This window comes from Bufo bufo, chromosome 5 (assembly GCF_905171765.1).
Source record: "Bufo bufo chromosome 5, aBufBuf1.1, whole genome shotgun sequence".
NCBI lineage: Eukaryota > Metazoa > Chordata > Amphibia > Anura > Bufonidae > Bufo > Bufo bufo.
Window position 1 is genome coordinate 441,383,626 of NC_053393.1, and position 19,453 is coordinate 441,403,078.

Below are 19,453 nucleotides of genomic sequence, written 5' to 3' on the forward strand. Positions count from 1 at the left end.
CCCCAGCGGAACCAAATGGCAAAATACTGCCGCTTTCACCACAGTATTCAACTGTCCTGAGGATGGTGATACAGTTGAGTTCAGGAGGGCTCCTGCGTCCGCTGGCTAGGTGCATAGGTGCCTGAAGCTGCTAGCATTAATTAATGCTCAAAGCATCAGATCATTATATACCCTGCCAGTGGCCTGAGGAGGGTTCTGGTGGCCCCCTGGACATGTCTCTCTGGTAAATTTCCCTTTAGTGTCTATGGACAGTCCAACCCTGCCAGATAAAGAAGTATAAAGGCGCATTTACATGCGCCGAGGAGAAGCTTATTGTCGGGAAAGAAGCCTTCCTTCCCAACAGTCAGCTGCTCGTTAAGGAGGTGAATCTCTGCATTTACATGCAGCGATCACCTCACAGTATGAGGACGAAGGATCGCTATTACGATTGCTCATCTTCATACAGCTGCATGGTTTCTGATCTGCTGCCCAGAAATGATCATTTAGTTGCATGCATGCTCATTTATCGGGTAGATCACTGCACCTTCAGATGGGAAGATTGCGGGGACGAGCGTTCACAGGAATGTATGTATGGACCGATAAATCCACCCTAATTCATCGCTCCATAGAACATGTTTCCACTGCTCCAGAGCCCAGTGGGGGGGGGGGGGGGGGGGGGGTGCTGCACACCACTTCCTCTAACGCTTGGCATTGTGCTTGGTGATGTAAGGCTTGCATGCAGCTTCTCAGCCATGGAAACCCCTGCCACGAAGCTCCAGGCGCACAGTTGTTGTGCTGATGTGAATTCCAAAGAAGGTTGGGGTCTGCAGAGTCAGCAGAGCGTTGGTGACTTTTATGCACTAAATTTATCAAAACTTGTCTAAAGGAAAACAGACACTGGCCCGTAGCAACCAATCAGATTCCACATTTCATTTTTCAGAGCTCATTTGGAAAATGAAAGGTGGAATCTGGTTGCTAGGGGCAACTAAGCCAGTTCTACTTTACACCAGTTTGATAAATCTCTCCCTATGTGCCTCAGAACCCAGTGAGCCCTCTTTATAACTGTATGTGGTCTGCACCCTTATGGCTGAGTTGCTGTGGTTCCTAAAAGCTTCTACCTTGCCGTAAAACCACTCACAGTTGATTGTGGAATATCTAATAATTTGTCAACAAAATTATCTGCTATATTGGATTTATTTGGCCAGTAGCTTTAGGGCTCTTTCACACTTGCGTTCTTTTCTTCCGGCATAGAGTTCCGTCGTCGGGGCTCTATGCCGGAAGAATCCTGATCAGGATTATCCTAATGCATTCTGAATGGAGAGAAATCCGTTCAGGATGCATCAGGATGTCTTCAGTTCCGGACCGGAACGTTTTTTGGCCGGAGAAAATACCGCAGCATTGAAAGGCATTAATCCGGATTCGGCCTTAAGCTAAACGTCGTTTCGGCGCATTGCCGGATCCGACGTTTAGCTTTTTCTGAATGGTTACCATGGCTGCAAGGATGCTAAAGTCCTGTTTGCCATGGTAAAGTGTAGTGGGGAGCGGGGGAGCAGTATACTTACCGTCAGGGCGCCCCACGCTCATGGATGACGTGTCGCATGGATCACGTCATCCATGCGCATGGGGCGCTCTGACGTCATTCTGGAGCGCCCCGGGAGCCGCACGGACTGTAAGTTTACTGCTCCCCACTACTACTATGGCAACCAGGACTTTAATAGCGTCCTGGGTGCCATAGTAACACTGAATGCATTTTGAAGACGGATCAGTCTTCAAATGCTTTCAGTTCACTTGCGGTGTTACGGATCCGGCGGGCACCTCCGGCAAATGGAGTGCACGACTGATCCGGACAACGCAAGTGTGAAAGAGCCCTTAATCTGAAGTTTATAGTACATATTTGCAGTTAATTACATTTTATAAAAGAGCACCCTAATTTCAATGCCAGATGGCCCTAATGTGGCCACAATGCCTGGACCTCCCACAGTTCTAGTGAACCAAGATTAGATCACTAAAGAACCCTATGGCAATCAGTTTTGTTCATTAGATTAACTATAGGTTAATTTAACAGATATGGCTAGGTATTAATATGGCCAGTAAGGTGTGAAAACCAGCCTTAGCAGTATGTGATTTGTCTGTGCATGGTCATATATATTTGTACTGTTATTAGGCAAAAGTTTTGTTGGACAACTAGACTGTTGGCCATTTGCCGTTAACCTGCCGCCCCATTAAATATATGGTCAGATGTGCAGAAAGCATGTAATAAAGCAGGACTGGTGTACTGAGTAGACTCCACAAAACTACATAACTAGCATCAATTGATATGAATCCCTGTTCTGTCTTGGTTTGAGTCTAGTAGGTGGTAATACTCGGTGAGTGTACATACAGAGATGGTCGTCAAGCCTCTGGACTTACCGTCTGTGAAACTATATATTGATCTGCTCAGCTCCTCTTGCTCTATGGCATGTTGCTGCAGAATGGACAGCAGGATCAATGTGACCGGTTCCTTTGCCACAGATCCATGACAACGTGCGGTGTACTAGATGTGGTGTTCTTTGTGGTGCAGCACACTACTGAAGAACCTGATGATGAAGTTAAAAATGATTGCCTGCCTAGTGTTGTCTTTAAATGTTTTTTGATGGTGAGGAAAGTAAGGGCTTGTTCACACGGTGTCATCTGTGCATGGAATCCCATGCCAAAAAAACCACACTCCCACTGTTGTCTATGGAGGTCCTTGCTGCCATTCATATCGCTGTAGATTTCCAGACGATGTCTAGAAGGGACATATCCCTTCTGGGTGCGGTTCCTGGTTTCCGGTGGATGCCCTTTCACGGATTAGCCTCACTGAATGGTGCTAAAGCCGCGGATGGATCTGCTGCGGTCAAAAGGCAGAACTGCAGCGGAAGCCTGAGGGTCAGCCTCGGACTGGTGCCTTTGATTCCACCACATTTTTTTTCCATACCCTTAGAGGATGGGGGGATAAGATTTGCATGACTTTTGATGCGTGTAAAAAAAAAAAAATAATTGACCTTGCTTTTTTTGCCTTTATTTCATAGGTCTTTGATTCATTACTGAATGGTGACAGGACTTCATATCCTTCCTTCTATCAGAATGTTACAGGTTGCAGTAATTACTTCAACTTTCTCCAATGTCAGGTAAGTATTACCAATTAATCAGCCCGTAATATTCTTGATGCAGTCGACAGAGAAATTCTGTTGATTCCTTTAAGAGGTATTCCAGTTTCATGAAATTGATGACCCATCCTCAGTGGAATTAGAAGTAAATGTAGCAAAAAGTTGTTATTACCCTGAACCATCACTGCAATCTAGACAACCTGCAGGTAAACACTCAAGAGGACACTGCTTACATGGGCGCAGTGTCAGATCTCCTCCAGTCTGAATTGATGACCTCTCTTGATGATAGGTTATCAATATCATGAAATTAAAATACCCCTTTGAAGAACATCTGTGAGCATGATTAACCTTGTTAAACCAGGCCTATTACCTTGTAGGACTGATAATGACAACATTTCAATTTTTTCGATAGAGTTTTATAGTGCTGAGATATATAAATTTTTACATGTATATAAATTACCTATCTGGAGCACCAAGGGGCTGGTCATAACACAAGGAGCACCACTAGTACAGGGTTCCTTTTCCTTGCTGTACTTCCCCCTCCCCTTTTGAGATATTGGGCGAGCCCTGTGTTCGTGGCAGCACTGGCTCAGTATTTTGGTGCCTGGGCAGTGGATCTAATGTGCTCAGAAAGCAGCACTCTTTAGATCCACTGAGCAGGCACCGAGTCAATAAGCCAACTTGGTGCTTGCTCAATGTATCCTTTGCTGCTTTCCAAGCTCAGGAAGCAGCATTTGCATCACTATGCAAGCGCTAAGATACTGAGCCTCGGCGCTGCTGCAAGTACACAGGGCTAAATAAGATGTCTAGCCCTGTTACTCAAAGGGGGGGCAGACCCAACGCTTCAAACTGTGTGTACTCTTCTGTGTAGTGGCAGCAGACCCACAAAGGAAAGGGTCTATGGTGGGGATTATAGGAGGTGGTTTATTTTACTCCTATGGAATGCCTCTCCTTGGGCTGGTACCCCACATCTCAATGTATACAGCACTTTTCTGTTGATGTACTATACATTGAATCCTGCAATAATACAGCTGCTCTCTCATAGGTCTCTAAACAAACCTTGAAGAAACCCAGGAAGACTATGAGATGCATCCAATGCTGTTCTAAACTTTCTGATAATTATACTAAAAAGCGCTGTAAGGAGTGTATTACAAAAATCATGAGATGAACAGCCGTCTATCATGCAGGAATTCAAGACTATAATCCAAGAAGGCCCTTGCAGCGCCTTCGCCAAAACGCCAAAAATTTATAGATATATCCTCCTCAGACTCTGACGGGTTAGAGGACGAAGCTTCCTCATCTAAAAAAGATGAAGACGAGCATCCCTCATCAGAAGGGGAAATAACAGACGAATCAAAAAAATTCATTTTTTCCATAGCTGAGATGAATGACCTTTTAAAAGCGGTCAGCGACACTATGGGACGTCCAAAAACCTCACTCAGTTTAGGAGGAGATGTTTGGGGGATTAAAAACTAAACGTTTTAGAGTTTTTCCCATAAACGAAAATATTAAGAAATGATTATGGACGAGTGGGCATCCCCTGAGAAAAAATTGGGCATCTCTAAGGAATTCAAAAACAGGTTATTATTCGATCCCACTGAATCTAAGGTGTTTGACGAAATACCTAGAATTGACATCCAGGTAGCAAAAGTAAATAAAATAAAAAAACTCTCTACCTTTTTGAAGATTCTTCCCAATTAAAAGATACCATGGAGAGAAAAGCAGATAGCCTCCTGAGGAGGTCTTGGGAAGCGGCATTGTATTGCCTCAAAACAAATATCACCGCAACCTCAGTGGCTAGGTCGATGTATCTCTGGTTAAATGAACTAGAGAGACATCTAATTAATAAAACCTCACGGGAAAAGATATTGGATTCAATACCATTATTGAAGTCTGCTACAGGCTTCCTAGCTGATGCCTCAGCAGAAACTATTCGTTTTTCAGCTACAGACGCGGCTCTATCCAATGCCGCAAGAAGTGCTCTTTGGGTGAAATCCTGGGGGGGAGATATAGCATCCAAAATGAAGTTATGTTTGATATATTTTTCTGGGGAGTACGTTTTTGGCCCTGTCCTGGACACGATCCTAGAAAAAGCTACCGAAAAAAGGTTTTCCTGACGATAAGCCGACAAAAAGAAGATTGCCTTTTCGTCCACAGTTTAATCAGGGAAAATACTTTCATGAAAAAGGAAAAACGGGCCACTGGAGATATGCAAAAGGGGGACGGGGGAGAGGATATCTTCTTAACCCCCAAAACAAATCCAGCAACAATCGATGACGCCAGGATAGGGGAAAGACTAAAAACCTTCTACCCGCAGTGGAAATACGTAACTTCAAATCCCTGGGCTTTAAACATAATAAAGGACGGGTACAGGATAGAGTTTCCCCCCCCCCCCCCCCCCCGGCACAGTTGCCATTGAATTGGGAAAAAATTCAGCATCTCCAAAAATTGGGAGTAGTAATTCTAGTCCCTCTATCTCAACAGGGGCAGGGATATTACTCAAACCTATTCCTAGTAAAAAAAAAAAAAAACGAGGGCACCTATTAATAATAAACTTAAAAGACCTAAACAGGCATGTTACTTACAGGAAATTCAAGATTGAATCCCTGAGCTCCACCATCCTAATAATAAAAAGAAACGCCCTGATGTGTACAGTCGACCTGAAAGACGCGTACTACCACGTCCCGATCCGTACAGAGTCTCAAAAATACCTAAGGTTCACCATAAAAGATCAGATAGGGAACCTAGCCCATTTTCAATTCATCGCCCCTTCCCTTCGGAATATCATCTGCCCCTAGAATATTCACCAAATTAATCGTAGATATTGTCGCCCTTTTGAGAACTCAGGGTCTTACAATCATCCCCTACTTAGACGACTTCTTAATCATATCAGACTCACAACAACAAGTAAAAATAGACCGAGACAAGGATTGCGACCTCTTAAAAAAACCTAGGATGTATAATAAACTTAAACAAGTCCTGCCTATCACCGAAAACAAGGGTAACATTTCTGGGTGTTCTTTTGGACTCCACAAAACAGACTTCCTTCCCTCTAGAAGAAAGGATAGTAAATATACAAAAAACAGTCAGAGGGTTTTTAAAAATGAGGTTTTGTGGGGCGTGGCCTGACCGGCGATGTAGACAGACGCGTGGCGCGGAGCTCCTGGACATACTCCTGAGATTTATCTTTTGCCTGTCTCCTACCTGACTATATTGGAGACCGATACAGCTCAGAAACCTCCCCAGACGTTGGTCACCTATCTGGAGGCATCATGACCCGCCAAAAGTCTAAGGAGAAGGAGGTAAAGGAGAGCGGCATGGACACGCCGAACAAACAAAATGGCGCCGCACACGCTGCAAAACTCTCCGAAGTGGCGGCGAAGCTGGGGAAGTTTGCCCGCACCTTGACATCTGCAGCAAGTGCTCCTTTGCTAGATGCTGGTCCGTCCGGCGAGCCACAGGGAGCAGCGAGCTCGGAAACTGCCTCTTCTGCCTCTGATGTACAACAGAAGGTGGGTCCAGAGTTGCTGCTAGAGACTGCACCCATAGCCGAACCTACTATAGCAGATGTGTATAGAATGGTGGCGCAGTGTAATACAGCCCTCACGTCCCTTAATACTAATGTGGGGAGCCTCAAAGAAGAGGTACTGTTGATAAGACAAGATATGCGGCAGTTTAAGGAGCTAATTGGAGAGTTGGAGGGTCGTATGAGAGGAACTGCCCAGATATACAAATCAACGGTAACAGTGTTCTGATGTTCCCAGACTTTTCTGCGGAAATACAAAAACGGAGAGCGATATTTTTGGAGGTTTAAAAAAGCGGCTGAGATCCCTACAATGGCCGTACTCCATGTTGTATCCGGCTAAACTCCGGGTGGTGGCGAATGGATCCACGCACATCTTCGAAGATCCTGCGGAGGCCTGTCAATGGCTGGATGCCCATGACAAAGATCGGCGTGGCAACAACACCTGAAGTAATGGTGACATTATTGGCGGAACTGTTCTATAATTGCAGTTTTTCTTAGGATATTATCCTTCATTATGTGATATGGTTCTACGGAACTATTGCTATCTGAGGAGGGGTGGGAGGTTATATATGTTGTTTTTTCTTTTTGTACTTATAGCACTATAGGGGTCGCCATACTGTTAGGTTAGGAGGTTAGGTGAAATAACCCATTTGTGCATCCAGGTTGCAGCGCTTATGTTGACTACATAACCGTTTCGTCACCTTTTGTTTATATCGTTAGTTTCTAACGGTTAGGTTCACTTTGCTTATCTCTTGTGTACCCCTGTTTGGTTCACAATACGGAACATGTCTATGATGGTTATGGGATTGTTGGGATGAGGGGATAATGGAGCTGGATATATTTCTCTTCCTATTGCTATTTGGAGATTCCTCCGGGGTCGTCGGCACTGGCTTCTATATATTCACATGTGGCACCATGATGTGTTCCTTTAAAGTTCTCGCATGGAATGTGAGAGGGATGTCGCAGGCATCTAAACGGTCTGCTATTTTTCATACTTTGCAGGATTTTCAACCAGCTATTATATGTTTTTCCAAGACCCATTTAACCCCTGATAAGACGCGTCTGATTCATAAAGGATGGATGGGCTGTGAGTTTCATTCTACCTACTCCACGCATGCCCGAGGTGTCAGTATTTTAGTACATAGATCTATTACGTTTATAGCTCAGGAATCATATATTGATATCGACAGTAGATTTGTATGTGTAGACTGCCAGATTTTTCAATTCCGGCTTATTCTGGTGGCCATATATGTTCCCCCTCCGTACTCGGCTGAAATTATGAAGACTGTTCTTGTTATTGCTTTCACTTCCCGTCGGTCCCTATACTTATTGTGGGGGATTTTAACATGTATCTTGACGGCTCTCTAGATAGATTTCATGCTGGATCAGGGGCACACACCAATGCCCCTACTTCTCTGGCAAAACTGCTGGAGGAAGTGGATCTATGTGACATTTGGAGAACCATGCATCCTGGTCAGCGTCAATATTCATGTTACTCTCCTTCTTACAACTCCTTATCCAGAATAGACTTAGCAATTGGATCCTCAGCCTTAGTGGCTCTGACAAGAGATTTCATATCTTCCTCGCAGTATATCTGACCATTCTCCACTGTTGATTACATTGGTAGTGGGAAGGCAGCTGCACATAACTCGGCCTATTTGGCGCTTGAACCCATTCTGGCTCACGTTGGTGGATACTGGAAGTGAAATCTCTGGGGCCATTGCTGACTATCTAGCTATTAATGTAGGCTCTGCATCTGTGGCGATAGTATGGGACGCCCTAAAAGCGTATGTTAGGGGGTTATATATTAAACAGATCAGTGTAAGGAAATCTAAGAGCCGGGATCTGTTTAGAGAGCTCTCGGATAGAGTTATGCATTTAGAAACTAAATATGTAGATCAGCCCACATCGATTAACGAGGCAAATTGGAAGGAAGCCCAAAATCTATTGAAAGAACACATACAAGTTAAAGCTGAGGACAAGCGTATTTTTACGGCTCAGAGATACTTTGCTGAAGGGGAAAGTGCGGGCCACTTATTGGCTACCGTGATTAAGGCACAATCTGGCCCTTCTTGTATAGCCTCCATTAGAGAGTCTGGGGGACAATTGGTAACAGGAGATGAAGGTATTCTGAGAGTTTTTTACGCTCATTTTAGGGAGGTGTACAGGTCCAGACTGGCAACCACTGCATCCGATAGATCCAATTATTTGGCAGGGATAGATATGCCAGTCCTATCAAAGGAAAATAAGCTGCTCCTAGATGAAGATATATCTTTGGAGGAGCTAGAAGTGGCGCTGAAATCTATCCCTAATGATAAGGCGTCGGGAGGGGATGGCCTACCTGGCGAATTTTATAAGAAACATGGGGAGCTGTTACTTCCGCAGCTTCTAGTGGTCTTTAAGGATGCCCTTCGGGAGGGTAAATTGCCCTGCCCCATGAGGGAGGCAATCGTAGTAGTACTGCCCAAACCGGGCAAGGACCCCACTCTTGTAGACTCCTATAGACCCATTTCGCTCCTGACAGTGGATGTAAAACTTCTTGCTAAAGTCTTGGCCAATCGGCTACTTAAGGTTATTCAAACTATTATCCATGATGATCAATCTGGATTTATGCCTAGAAAATCCACAGCTTTAAATCTCAGACGTTTATTTTTGAATCTTCAGCTTGAGGGGGAGATGATGGAGCTGCTGTGGTCTCACTCGACGCGGCCAAAGCTTTTGACAGCGTCGAGTGGGAATATCTTTGGGCAGTTATGAATAGGATAGGCTTTGGCTCAGGATTTCTTTAATTGGGTTAAGCTTCTGTATTGTGAGCCCAGGGCTAGAATTAGAGTGAATGGTCAGCTGTCGCCTGCATTGGCTCTGGAGAGAGGGAAGAGGCAAGGCTGCCCGTTGTCCCCTCTCTTGTTCGCACTGGCGATAGAGCCATTAGCATGTCTTCTAAGGTCCACACCATTGGTACGGGGACTCGAGAGGGGTACTATGGAAGAACGCGTATCTCTCTATGCGGATGATATGCTAATATATGTAGGTAATTTAGCTCACTCCCTAGATTCTATAATTTTCATAATTTCGGAGTTTGGTGGCCAGTCTGGACTTCTTATAAACTGGGATAAATCGGTGATCCTCCCAATATCTCCACACTTACAAACTTATGATGCCAGTTCCTCTGAGCTCAAAGTAGTGTATTCCTTTAAGTATCTTGGGGTGGTAGTTTCGATGAACCCTGGTGAATATATTTCTAATAACTTATTGCCTTTGATAGAGAAGTTCAAAAATAAGGTTGCCACCTGGCACAAGTTGCCATTATCGATGGTGGGGAGAGGTAACCTATTGAAGATCATTCTGATGCCCCAGTTGTTATATATTTTGCACAACTCTCCTGTATGGATTCCTACACATTATTTTTACAAGATTCAACAGCTGTTTCGGTTTTTTCTCTGGAAAAATAATAGAGGTAGGATCAAATATGAGACCTTACAGAAAAATAAGAATGCGGGTGGTCTAGCACTACCTAGTACTATGTTATATTTTCTGTCTGCTCAATTACAACACTTCAAGGGCTGGGGTGTGATGGGTGAAATGGGAAGGAGTGGTCAGTTAATGGAGTGGGTCTCGGGTAGGTCTCCCCCTTACCAGCCATAGAGGGAGAAGTAAAAGGAGAAGCTGGGCATATTCCAACTTTACAACTTATGAGAAAGATTTGGGTTAAGGCAAAGGACATTCTAGAAATATCGGGCTTGGTCAATATCTCGCCTTTATGGAACAACCAGGCGCTCCATGAACTGGTTGGCTTAAATGGGTATTCACAGTGGGAAAATAAAGCGTTTTGGAATCTAGGTCATATCTACTCAAATGGAATCCTAAAGCAGTACCAGCAGCTATGTTCTGAATTTAGCTTACCTTCCACACAGTTTTAGAAGTATCTGCAGCTCAGACATGCTTTGGAAGCTCAGTCCAAAATAGCTTCGGTGACGTTTGAATCTAGTGAGCTGCTGAACGCAACGGTTAATGCAGGACCGGTAAAGGGAGCAATTTCCACGTTGTATCAGGCCTTGCTTGAAGACCTTTTAAAAAAAATATCCTCTTAAAATTAGACCACACTGGGAAAGAGATGGGGTACCATTACAGATGCGCAATGGGAGAGGTTACACATCTCCAATTCTCATAGGAGGAATCTCAATGGGATTATTGTCACACTGTCCTGCCCTGGTTTTGGTGGGGGCAGGTGGGGGGGGAGTTACTTGCTGTTGGGAGGTTTTATTGACCGGTTTATTTGCTTGTAAATTGCAATACTGTATACTTGGATATATGACTTGAATATGTATCTACGTGTTCCATACTACAATTGCTGTATGTATTCTACAATGAATCTGCTTATTGTCTAAGCATAACATGATGATGCTAAAAAAACGGAAAAGCACTAAAAATTATCGGAAAAAAAAAAAAGGTTTTATTCCATCAGGGAGACAATGAGTCTCTTAGGGCAGATGACAGCCTGTATTGCAGTTCCATGGTGTCAAGCCCACTACAGAACCCTCCAGACTTGGCTCCTGAAGAAGTGGGACAAGAGCCAGGCATCACTAGACCAAAGGATTTGGATCCCAGGGCACGTAAATAGCTCTACACTCTGGTGGTTGGATTCAAAAAAGCTAAGGAAGGGCGTAGAATGGCAGAAAACACAAGACCGACGCAAACGGCACGGGATGGGGACCAAAGTCAACACAGACCTCTATCAGGGAATCTGGTCTACGGAGATAGTTCGAGTATCGCATTGCTATCGGGAGCTCAGAGCAGTGTGGGAGACCTTGAAGGCGGCCTCGACAAAAATGGTAAACAACCACATAAAGATCTTCTCAGACAATGTGACAACAGTATCCTACCTGAAACATCAGGGAGGTACAAGATCAGTAAAACTTCAGAATCTGTCCGCAAAAATATTCTCCTGGGCAGAGGGAAAAGTAAAATCTATCTCGGCCATTCACCTAAAAGCAGAACAAAACTTAATAGCAGATTTTCTGAGCAGGACCACCATAGATCAGGGAGAATAGTCCTTAAACAGCAAAATATTCAACCTGATGTTAAAAAAAAAAAAAGTGGGGTCTCCCATCAATATACCTATTAGCTTCCAAACTGAATGCAAAAGTCCCATTGTTTTGCTCCCTGAACCCAAAGGACAATCCTTGGGCAATAGATGTGTTTTACCAAAACTGGAACTGCGACCTCGCTTATGCCTTTCCCCCATTCCAGCTAATACCCAGGGTTCTACAGAAAGCCATGCAGGAGACTGCAAAACTAATCCTAATAACCCTATTCTGGCCCAAGAGAAGTTGGTTCTGCATACTAATGAAGCTATCTCCACAGGAACCTTTAACTCTTCCACTCAGGGAAGATACCTTGGTCCAGGGCCCGATCTCACATCCACATCCGGAACTCTTCAAACTAACAGCATAGATCCTGAATCTGAAATCCTAAGACGCAAGGGTCTTTCTGACAAGGTAATATCTACTCTCAAGGCAAGTAAAAAAAAAAAGTTACTGGTGCCATTTACCTCAAAATATGGAAAAAATTTGGTATCTGGAGTGGAGAGGACACAACTAACAATTCAGAGCCCTATATCCAGAAGATCCTAGACTTTCTTCAAAGGGGCCTAGAACTAGGCCTCAGACCTTCTACCCTGAAAGTCAGATCTCAGCCCTAAGTGCCTTCTTTGACAGTGAACTGGCCAATCATAGATGGATCAGGAGATTTATTAGATCCGCATCTAGACTAAGACCTTCAATCAGACCCCGGATGCCTTCCTGGGACTTAAATACGGTTCTTAAAGGACTGACTGGGGCTCCATTTGAACCTTTAGAAGACATCTCCTTAAAGAACCTTTCACAGAAAACAGCCTTCCTGATAGCCATATCATCAGCTAGTAGGTTAAGCGAAATCCAGGCCCTTTCAATTCAGGAACCATACCTCACTATACAGGAAGACAGGATAACCCTCAAACTAGATCCAGGGTTTTTACCCACGGTAGTAACCGATTTTCACAGAAACCAAGAAATAATATTGCCTTCCTTCTGCACTAACCCCAAAAATCCTGGGGAGAAGCAATTCCACTGCCTGGATGTCAGAAGAACTGTCCTCAAATACCTAGAAAACACCAAAGACTTGCGCCAGGTGGACAATTTACTTATTAAGTTCCAGGGAAAGAATAAGGGCAAAGCAGTATCAAAGGCAACCATCGCTAGATGGATCAGACTGACTATTTCTGATTGTTACAATATTCAGGGTATTAGTTGCCCCGTAGGAGTTAAAGCCCATTCTACCAGGGCAATTTCCTCATCATATGCAGAAAAAGCAGGGGCTTCTCTGGAACAAATATGCAGAGCAGCCACATGGTCTAGTACGAATACTTTTGTAAGACATTATAGATTGGACTTATCCAGATCCTCAGATCTTTCTTTCGGGAGGAAAGTTTTACAAGCCATAGCCCCCCTTACCCTGGTTTCACACCTGAGCGTTTTACAGCGCGTTCCAACGCGCTGTAAAACGCTCAACAAGGAGAAACCAATGCTTCCCTATGGGAATGGTTCTCACCTGGGCGTTTTACAGCGCGTACGATCGCGCTGTAAAACGCCCGACGCTCAAAAAAGTTCTTGAGCTTCTTTGGGGCGTTTTGTCGCGCGTTCCCGTACATAGACTTTCGGGAACGCGCGACAATGGGTGTTCGCTTGTCTCTGTATGCGCGATTGTAAACGCCGGTACAGTCGCGCATACAGAGCGCTCCATCGCGAACGCTCAGGTCTGAACCCAGCGTAAATGTTAGTAATCTGGTAGGTTTCTCATGTGTGCCGTCATGGTGGTGAAATGGAAAACCGGAAACTTACCCCAAAAAAAAAAAAAAAAAATATATATATATATATATATATAGAAAATGCATGTTACACTTACAGTGGGTCGGAGCACTGTAATCTGGAACTCACTGGTGTATGGTGGTGGGAGGGGTCAATTTAACCTTTCTCTGTTCCTGCCCGTACAGAGGTCAGGGGTCAATTTCTCATGTGTGCAGTCATGGTGGATTTATGGAAACTGAATTACCAGTAAGTCTAATTCCTGTTTTCCTCCAGACGCAGAGGATGTCTCCTTGTCACAGTCACAGTCCTGGGGATAAATAGATGATGGGAGAGATCTCTGTACTGTCTGTCCCCTGATATATTTATACATAGTTATTACTATTAGATCTCCTCTGTCGTGTTTTTTTCTAAAGTGAATAACCCTAATTTTGATAATCTTTCAGGGTACTGTAGTCCCCCCATTCCAGTTATTACTTTAGTTGCCCTCCTCTGAACCCTCTCCAGTTCCGCTATGTCTGCCTTGTTCACAGGAGCCCAGAACTGTACACAGTACTTCATGTGTGGTCTGACTAGTGATTTGTAAAGTGGCAGGACTATGTTCTCATCACGGGCATCTATGCCCTTTTTGATGCACCCCATTATCTTATTGGCCTTGGCAGCAGCTGCCTGACACTGGTTTCTACAGCTTAGTTTGCTGTCCACTAAAATTCCGAAGTCCTTTTCCATGTCAGTGTTATCCAGTGTTTTACCATTTAGTATGTGACTTGCATTATTCCTTCCCATGTGCATAACCTTACATTTGTCAGTGTTAAACCTTATCTGCCCAAGCCTACAATCTATCCAGATCCCTCTGTAGCAGTATACTGTCCTCCTGTATTATATATACACAGTATACTGTCCTCTTCCGTGTTAATTACTTTACACAGTTTTGTGTCGTCTGCAAAAAAAATTATTTTACTGTGCAAGCCTTCTACAAGATCATTAACAAATATATTAAAGAGAATAGGGCCCAATACTGACCCCTGAGGTACTCCACTCGTGACAGTGACCCAATGTGGGGGTCTAAATAGAACAAATATTTTTAATACCAATTTGTGTTGGTGAAGGCATTAAAGGGGTTGGCTGCCTTTTGGCAAATCCCCTCCCCCTCATGGCCAGCCTTGCAAAGAGGAAGCTTACTTACCTTCTCCTCACCACTGGGTCCTAGCTCCTTTGCTCCCAGTCTTCAGATGCTTCACTTGGGCCTCCTGCTGTCAACATCTGCTTTAACACCGATGCAGCCCATCACTGGCTGCAGTGGTGACCTGATCTTTTTGCATCACAAGACCAGTTAACCTGACACAAGGGAGCAGGTCACCACTGCTTCCGTCGATTGGCTGCAGGGGTTTAAAAGCGGATGTTGACAAGTGGAGGACCTGAACGAGGCATCTGAGGATGGGAAGCAAAGATGCTTGGACTCAACAGTGTAGGTATGCTTCCCTTTTGCAGGTCTGGCCATTTGTAAAAAACCCGCCCAAAAGGTGGCTGACCCCTTTTAATAACTGTCCCTTCTGCCATAAACACGTGGCGGAAAGAAGATCTAAAAGACCTCCACTAGGAGAAGTTTCAATTTATTCAACTCAGGATCATTAAAGGGGTTGTCCGGGTTCAGAGCTGAACCCGGACATACCCATATTTTCACCCAGCCAGCCCCCCTGATGTTAGCATCGGAGCATCTCATGCTCTGATGCGCTCCCTTGCCCTGCGCTAGACTGCGCAGGGAAAGGGCTATTTTGTTTAAAATAACACACTGCCGGGCGGAAGCTTCTGCCCCGCAGTGTGTTCGGTGACGTCACCAGCTCTGATGGGCGTGCTTTAGCATTGCCCTAGCCGTTTTACTGGCTAGGGCAGCGCTAAACCCCGCCCATCAGTGCCGGTGACGTCACCGGAACTCCTGAAAATGCCTTTGCCCTGCTCGATTTAGCACAGGGCAAAGGAGAGCATCGGAGCATAAACTGCTCCGATGCTTAAGTCAGGGGGCCTGCTGGGGTGAAAATGGAGGTATGTCTGGGTTCAGCTCTGAACCCGGACAACACCTTTAAAATGACATTGTGGTTGCTGCCTGAAATGACGAGTGATGAATTTCATAAGTTTTTTACACCTCTCAACCTTTTAACTTTGGGTCAATATATTTTTTTAATGTGTCATCTGTGATGACAGATGAGTACAGTTAATAAAGTGTGAAGGAACCATTACTTTATATTATGTAGTTCTACTTTCTAATGTTATCATTAGGGTTTTTTTTAACTTTGTGATACAATTTCTATTTTACTCTTTTGTAGCAGGTATCTCCTATTAAAACACTGCCTCTTTCCATAATGTATTTGTGTGCAGGAACCAGTGGACCAGGGGTACTTTGGACCTTTTCTGGCTCTCCCAGTAGTTAGGAAGGCAATCCACGTTGGTAACCTGACCTTTCATGATGGATCTGAAGTTGAGAAACATTTGCTTTCTGATGTGATGAAGACCATAAAGCCATGGTTGGTGGTGCTAATGGATAATTACAGGGTAAGTGTCGTGCAGCTTCAAATCTCATTACTCACACTAACCATTAGGAGATGCCACTGTTTCTGTAAGGTCAGTGGGTTTAACAGCCTTTAAAATAAGATGAAAGCAGAAAGCTTTACTTCTCCCCATGCACCACAACAGGAAAATGGTTCAGCAATAGTGGAAGTTCACAGCCTTATAGCTGACTGCTTGAGGTGGTAAAATGCTCTTGGACTGGCTAGTATTGAGAAGGGTGGTCATTAGTGTATCTCATTAAATGGATATTGAACTATGCGTCCCAATTCGGCAGTCAGAATTGTAAGTCTGTAGCTGGAAATTCTGCTGGTTCCAGTATGTTGGACAAGCAAGGCAGCAAAGTAAACCAATTTTATTTAGGGCTGGATAAGGGTTTAACTTAAACACACTCACCTATTCATCCCCGCATCATCCGAGTGCAGAGGTTCCCTTTACCCACTCCTTCTGGTCTACGGCAGACTTAAAGTGTGATGTCCCAGCTATGGTCACATGCCACGGCCTCAGTGGCGAAATGTGGACATGTGCCACATGGGGACACGTCACCGCTGAGGCAATTGGCAACAGTGCACATGACCATGGACATAGTGTTACATGTCCACTAGGTAGGGACCAGAAGAAACAAGGACACAACTGCTGGCTTCATTGTACAGTTGCTTTGTATACACTTGTCCCAGTATGTTGAACAAACACGACAGCAACTTATAGGGGTTGTCAGACCCCAAAACCAATTTTAGTTTGGGTAGGGAAAGTGTTTAACATAAAGAAAAAATGCACTCTTCTAATCACCCCCACTCCTTACGTTTCCTGGCAAACTGGAAGTGTGACATTCCATGTGGGGTCAACAGCCACCGCAGCAGCCATTCACTGGCACCAGCAGTGGTATGTGCACATGTATTATTTGGGGACGTGTTACTGCTGAGGCCAGTGAATGGCTGCAGTGGTGCACATGACCACAAATATAATGTCACACGTCCACTGGAGACCAGAAGAAGTGGGAACATGAACCTCGACGCTCTAACAGAGCGGCAGAGAATAGGTGAGCACTTTTTTTTTTTTTTTTTCCCCTTTATGATAAATATGTTCTAAAGTTTTTTTGGGTCCGACAACCCCTTTACCCTTAAATCCGAATTTGTTAAAAACCTTAACAAAATAGATTGTTTCACGTGTTTGCAGTGAAAATTGTCTTCTCCTGTTACATTAGGAATGTTTATTTATGAGCCCATTGTAAGTGAAACCGGGGACTAGTGCAATGAGTCAAGACAAAGTTTAAGTTGGGGTGAGCATATGGTCATCTCATTAGAATTTTTCCACTGTTGTTCTGTCCTGTATTACTGAAAGAAACCTTTAAAGTCAATTGGTCTTATATGAGGGTGTTTGATCCCCTAGACCAGTGGCACTCGTAGCCCTCTCTGTGGGCACCCTGGAAAAAGTCTATGGTGTACCAATATGTCTTAGACTTTTCCTGTCATTCATCAGCGCAGGGCGCGCTATGAGCGGCGTAGGCAGCGCACTATGAACGGCATAGGCCACGCATTATAGCTAAATGATAAAGTACATGGAAGATATACTATATTGGACTGTAGTATTCAGGTTAAATTGCTGTGTTGGCACTTTGCGATTAAATAAGTAGGTTTTGTGGTTCAGTTTGGGCACTTTGTCTCTAAAAGGTTTGCCATCACTGCCCTAGTAAAGGTGTAAGTGTGTGGGTTTTCCAGCCACGGCCATGCTTCCATGCTGGTGACCTTCAGCTGTCAAAAGAAAACCTCTGTCTTGTTCCACTGATCCTGATTGCAATAGTTAGGCCTTTGCTATTAACGCTCACCTTGTGATTTTATGTAGTTTTTATTTTTTAAGAAGACCAGTTCTAGTGTGCCTTCGTGCTGTAACCATCACCTTGTGGATATGTATATAGAGGGAGTCGGCCGTCAGCTATTGAATATGGTCGCCCTTAGTAATACCTACAGTTAATATACAGTAGAAAGCAAAATTGTTCTTGAAATATGTGCTTCTCCAACCTTCCCCTGTTAATGAAAATTACTGAGATTAGTTGATGACATGCGAGCTGCATTGTGATGGTTAATGCGCCTCAGGACAGCAGCAGCCTGTTCAGAGATTACCTAGCCAGGAAATGATGGTTATAAAACTTTAGAAACTGTCATTTTCTCATCTGCAGCTCATTAAGTCCCAACTAATTGCATCCTTGTTGTGCTGCTTAGTGGTTTTGAAGTTTTTGGCCGTTTTATTAAACATTTTTTTTTTAGGTCCCAGAATAAAAAACAAAAACAAACATTTAGGATTGTTCCTTTCTTATTTTTATTTGTTAGTCTTCTCCCATGAAAGGGGGTTGTATTTCAGCTTTGGTTCAGAAGCAACTTACAAATGGTCTTTTTTTTTTTGTTAAAATTGTATAAATGGAAATGCCTGATAAATAAAATGGATTTCCAGCCTTCTACTTCCTTTATTTTAGATAAAGGCGTCAATGTTTCCTGAGCATGGACGTTATTCAGTGGCACGGGTTATCTAGGCATGTGGCAAAATATGTATTCTGATGTATTTAAGCTTTTATGAGGGTTGAAATTTGAATTATTGAAAACTAAAAGTTCAATTACGTTATGGGCCCATTTCCTTGCCAAGTCATCTATGTAGCAGAAGGTATGGAAAGCTATGTGCAGCCTGGGCTTACTCCGCCTAGTATTGAATACATTTGCACCAATTTTGTGGCATAAAAAAACCGCACATTTTGGCTCATGCCATTTCTGTGCTAAAATTTGCTATTTTAAAGAGATTGTCTGAGATTTTGATATTGATGGCTCGGAATAGGTCATCCCCACGGCTCTTCTGTTTTGAAGAGGCCATGGTGCTCTGGTCTCTTTCTAGACCAATCGCGTTACATTCATTGGTCACATGGCCTAGGTGCAGCTCAGTCCCATTCAAGTGAATGGACCTGAGCTGCAATATCGAGCACAATCGCCTTACAGTGTACGGTGCTGTGTTTGTTCTGAGGAGGCTGCAGCACTCGCTGGAGAGCCACAGCCCCTTCAAATATTGATGACCAGTCCTGAGGATAGGCCATCAGTATCAAAATAGTGGACAAACTCTTTAAAGGGATTCTGTCACCTGGATTTTAGTGACAGAGCTTTTAACATCATCACATCAGTCTGCTCGTTTTGTATTAAAATACACTACTATTACTACCCTAAGTGTTGTCATTTTTGTCTAGAAAATCGCTTTTATTAATATGGTAATTACCCGAGTAAGGAGGCCAAGGGGCTGTCCCTCCGGCCGTTGGAGCCCAGACGCGCCCCTTCTCCTGGAGCCCAGCACTGCCCCACTGCTAATTTATTCACTCCTCATTGCCGGCTGGCGCATGTGCAGTGCGTCCTGTGAGGCCGATTCCAGGCGCTGACCTGTGT

The 19,453-nt window shown here is 44.1% G+C and overlaps 1 protein-coding gene across 3 annotated transcripts in view; it reads left to right on the top strand.

Annotated features, from left to right (window-relative positions):
- CPVL (carboxypeptidase vitellogenic like) overlaps positions 1-19,453 on the top strand; it is a 120,534-nt gene that overhangs the window by 54,772 nt on the left and 46,309 nt on the right. For all 3 annotated transcript variants that reach the window (XM_040433569.1, XM_040433571.1, XM_040433570.1), the window contains exons 10-11: positions 3,030-3,128; positions 15,852-16,025. In XM_040433569.1, the coding sequence (XP_040289503.1) occupies positions 3,030-3,128; positions 15,852-16,025 (273 nt within the window). The remainder of the gene's footprint in view (positions 1-3,029; positions 3,129-15,851; positions 16,026-19,453) is intronic.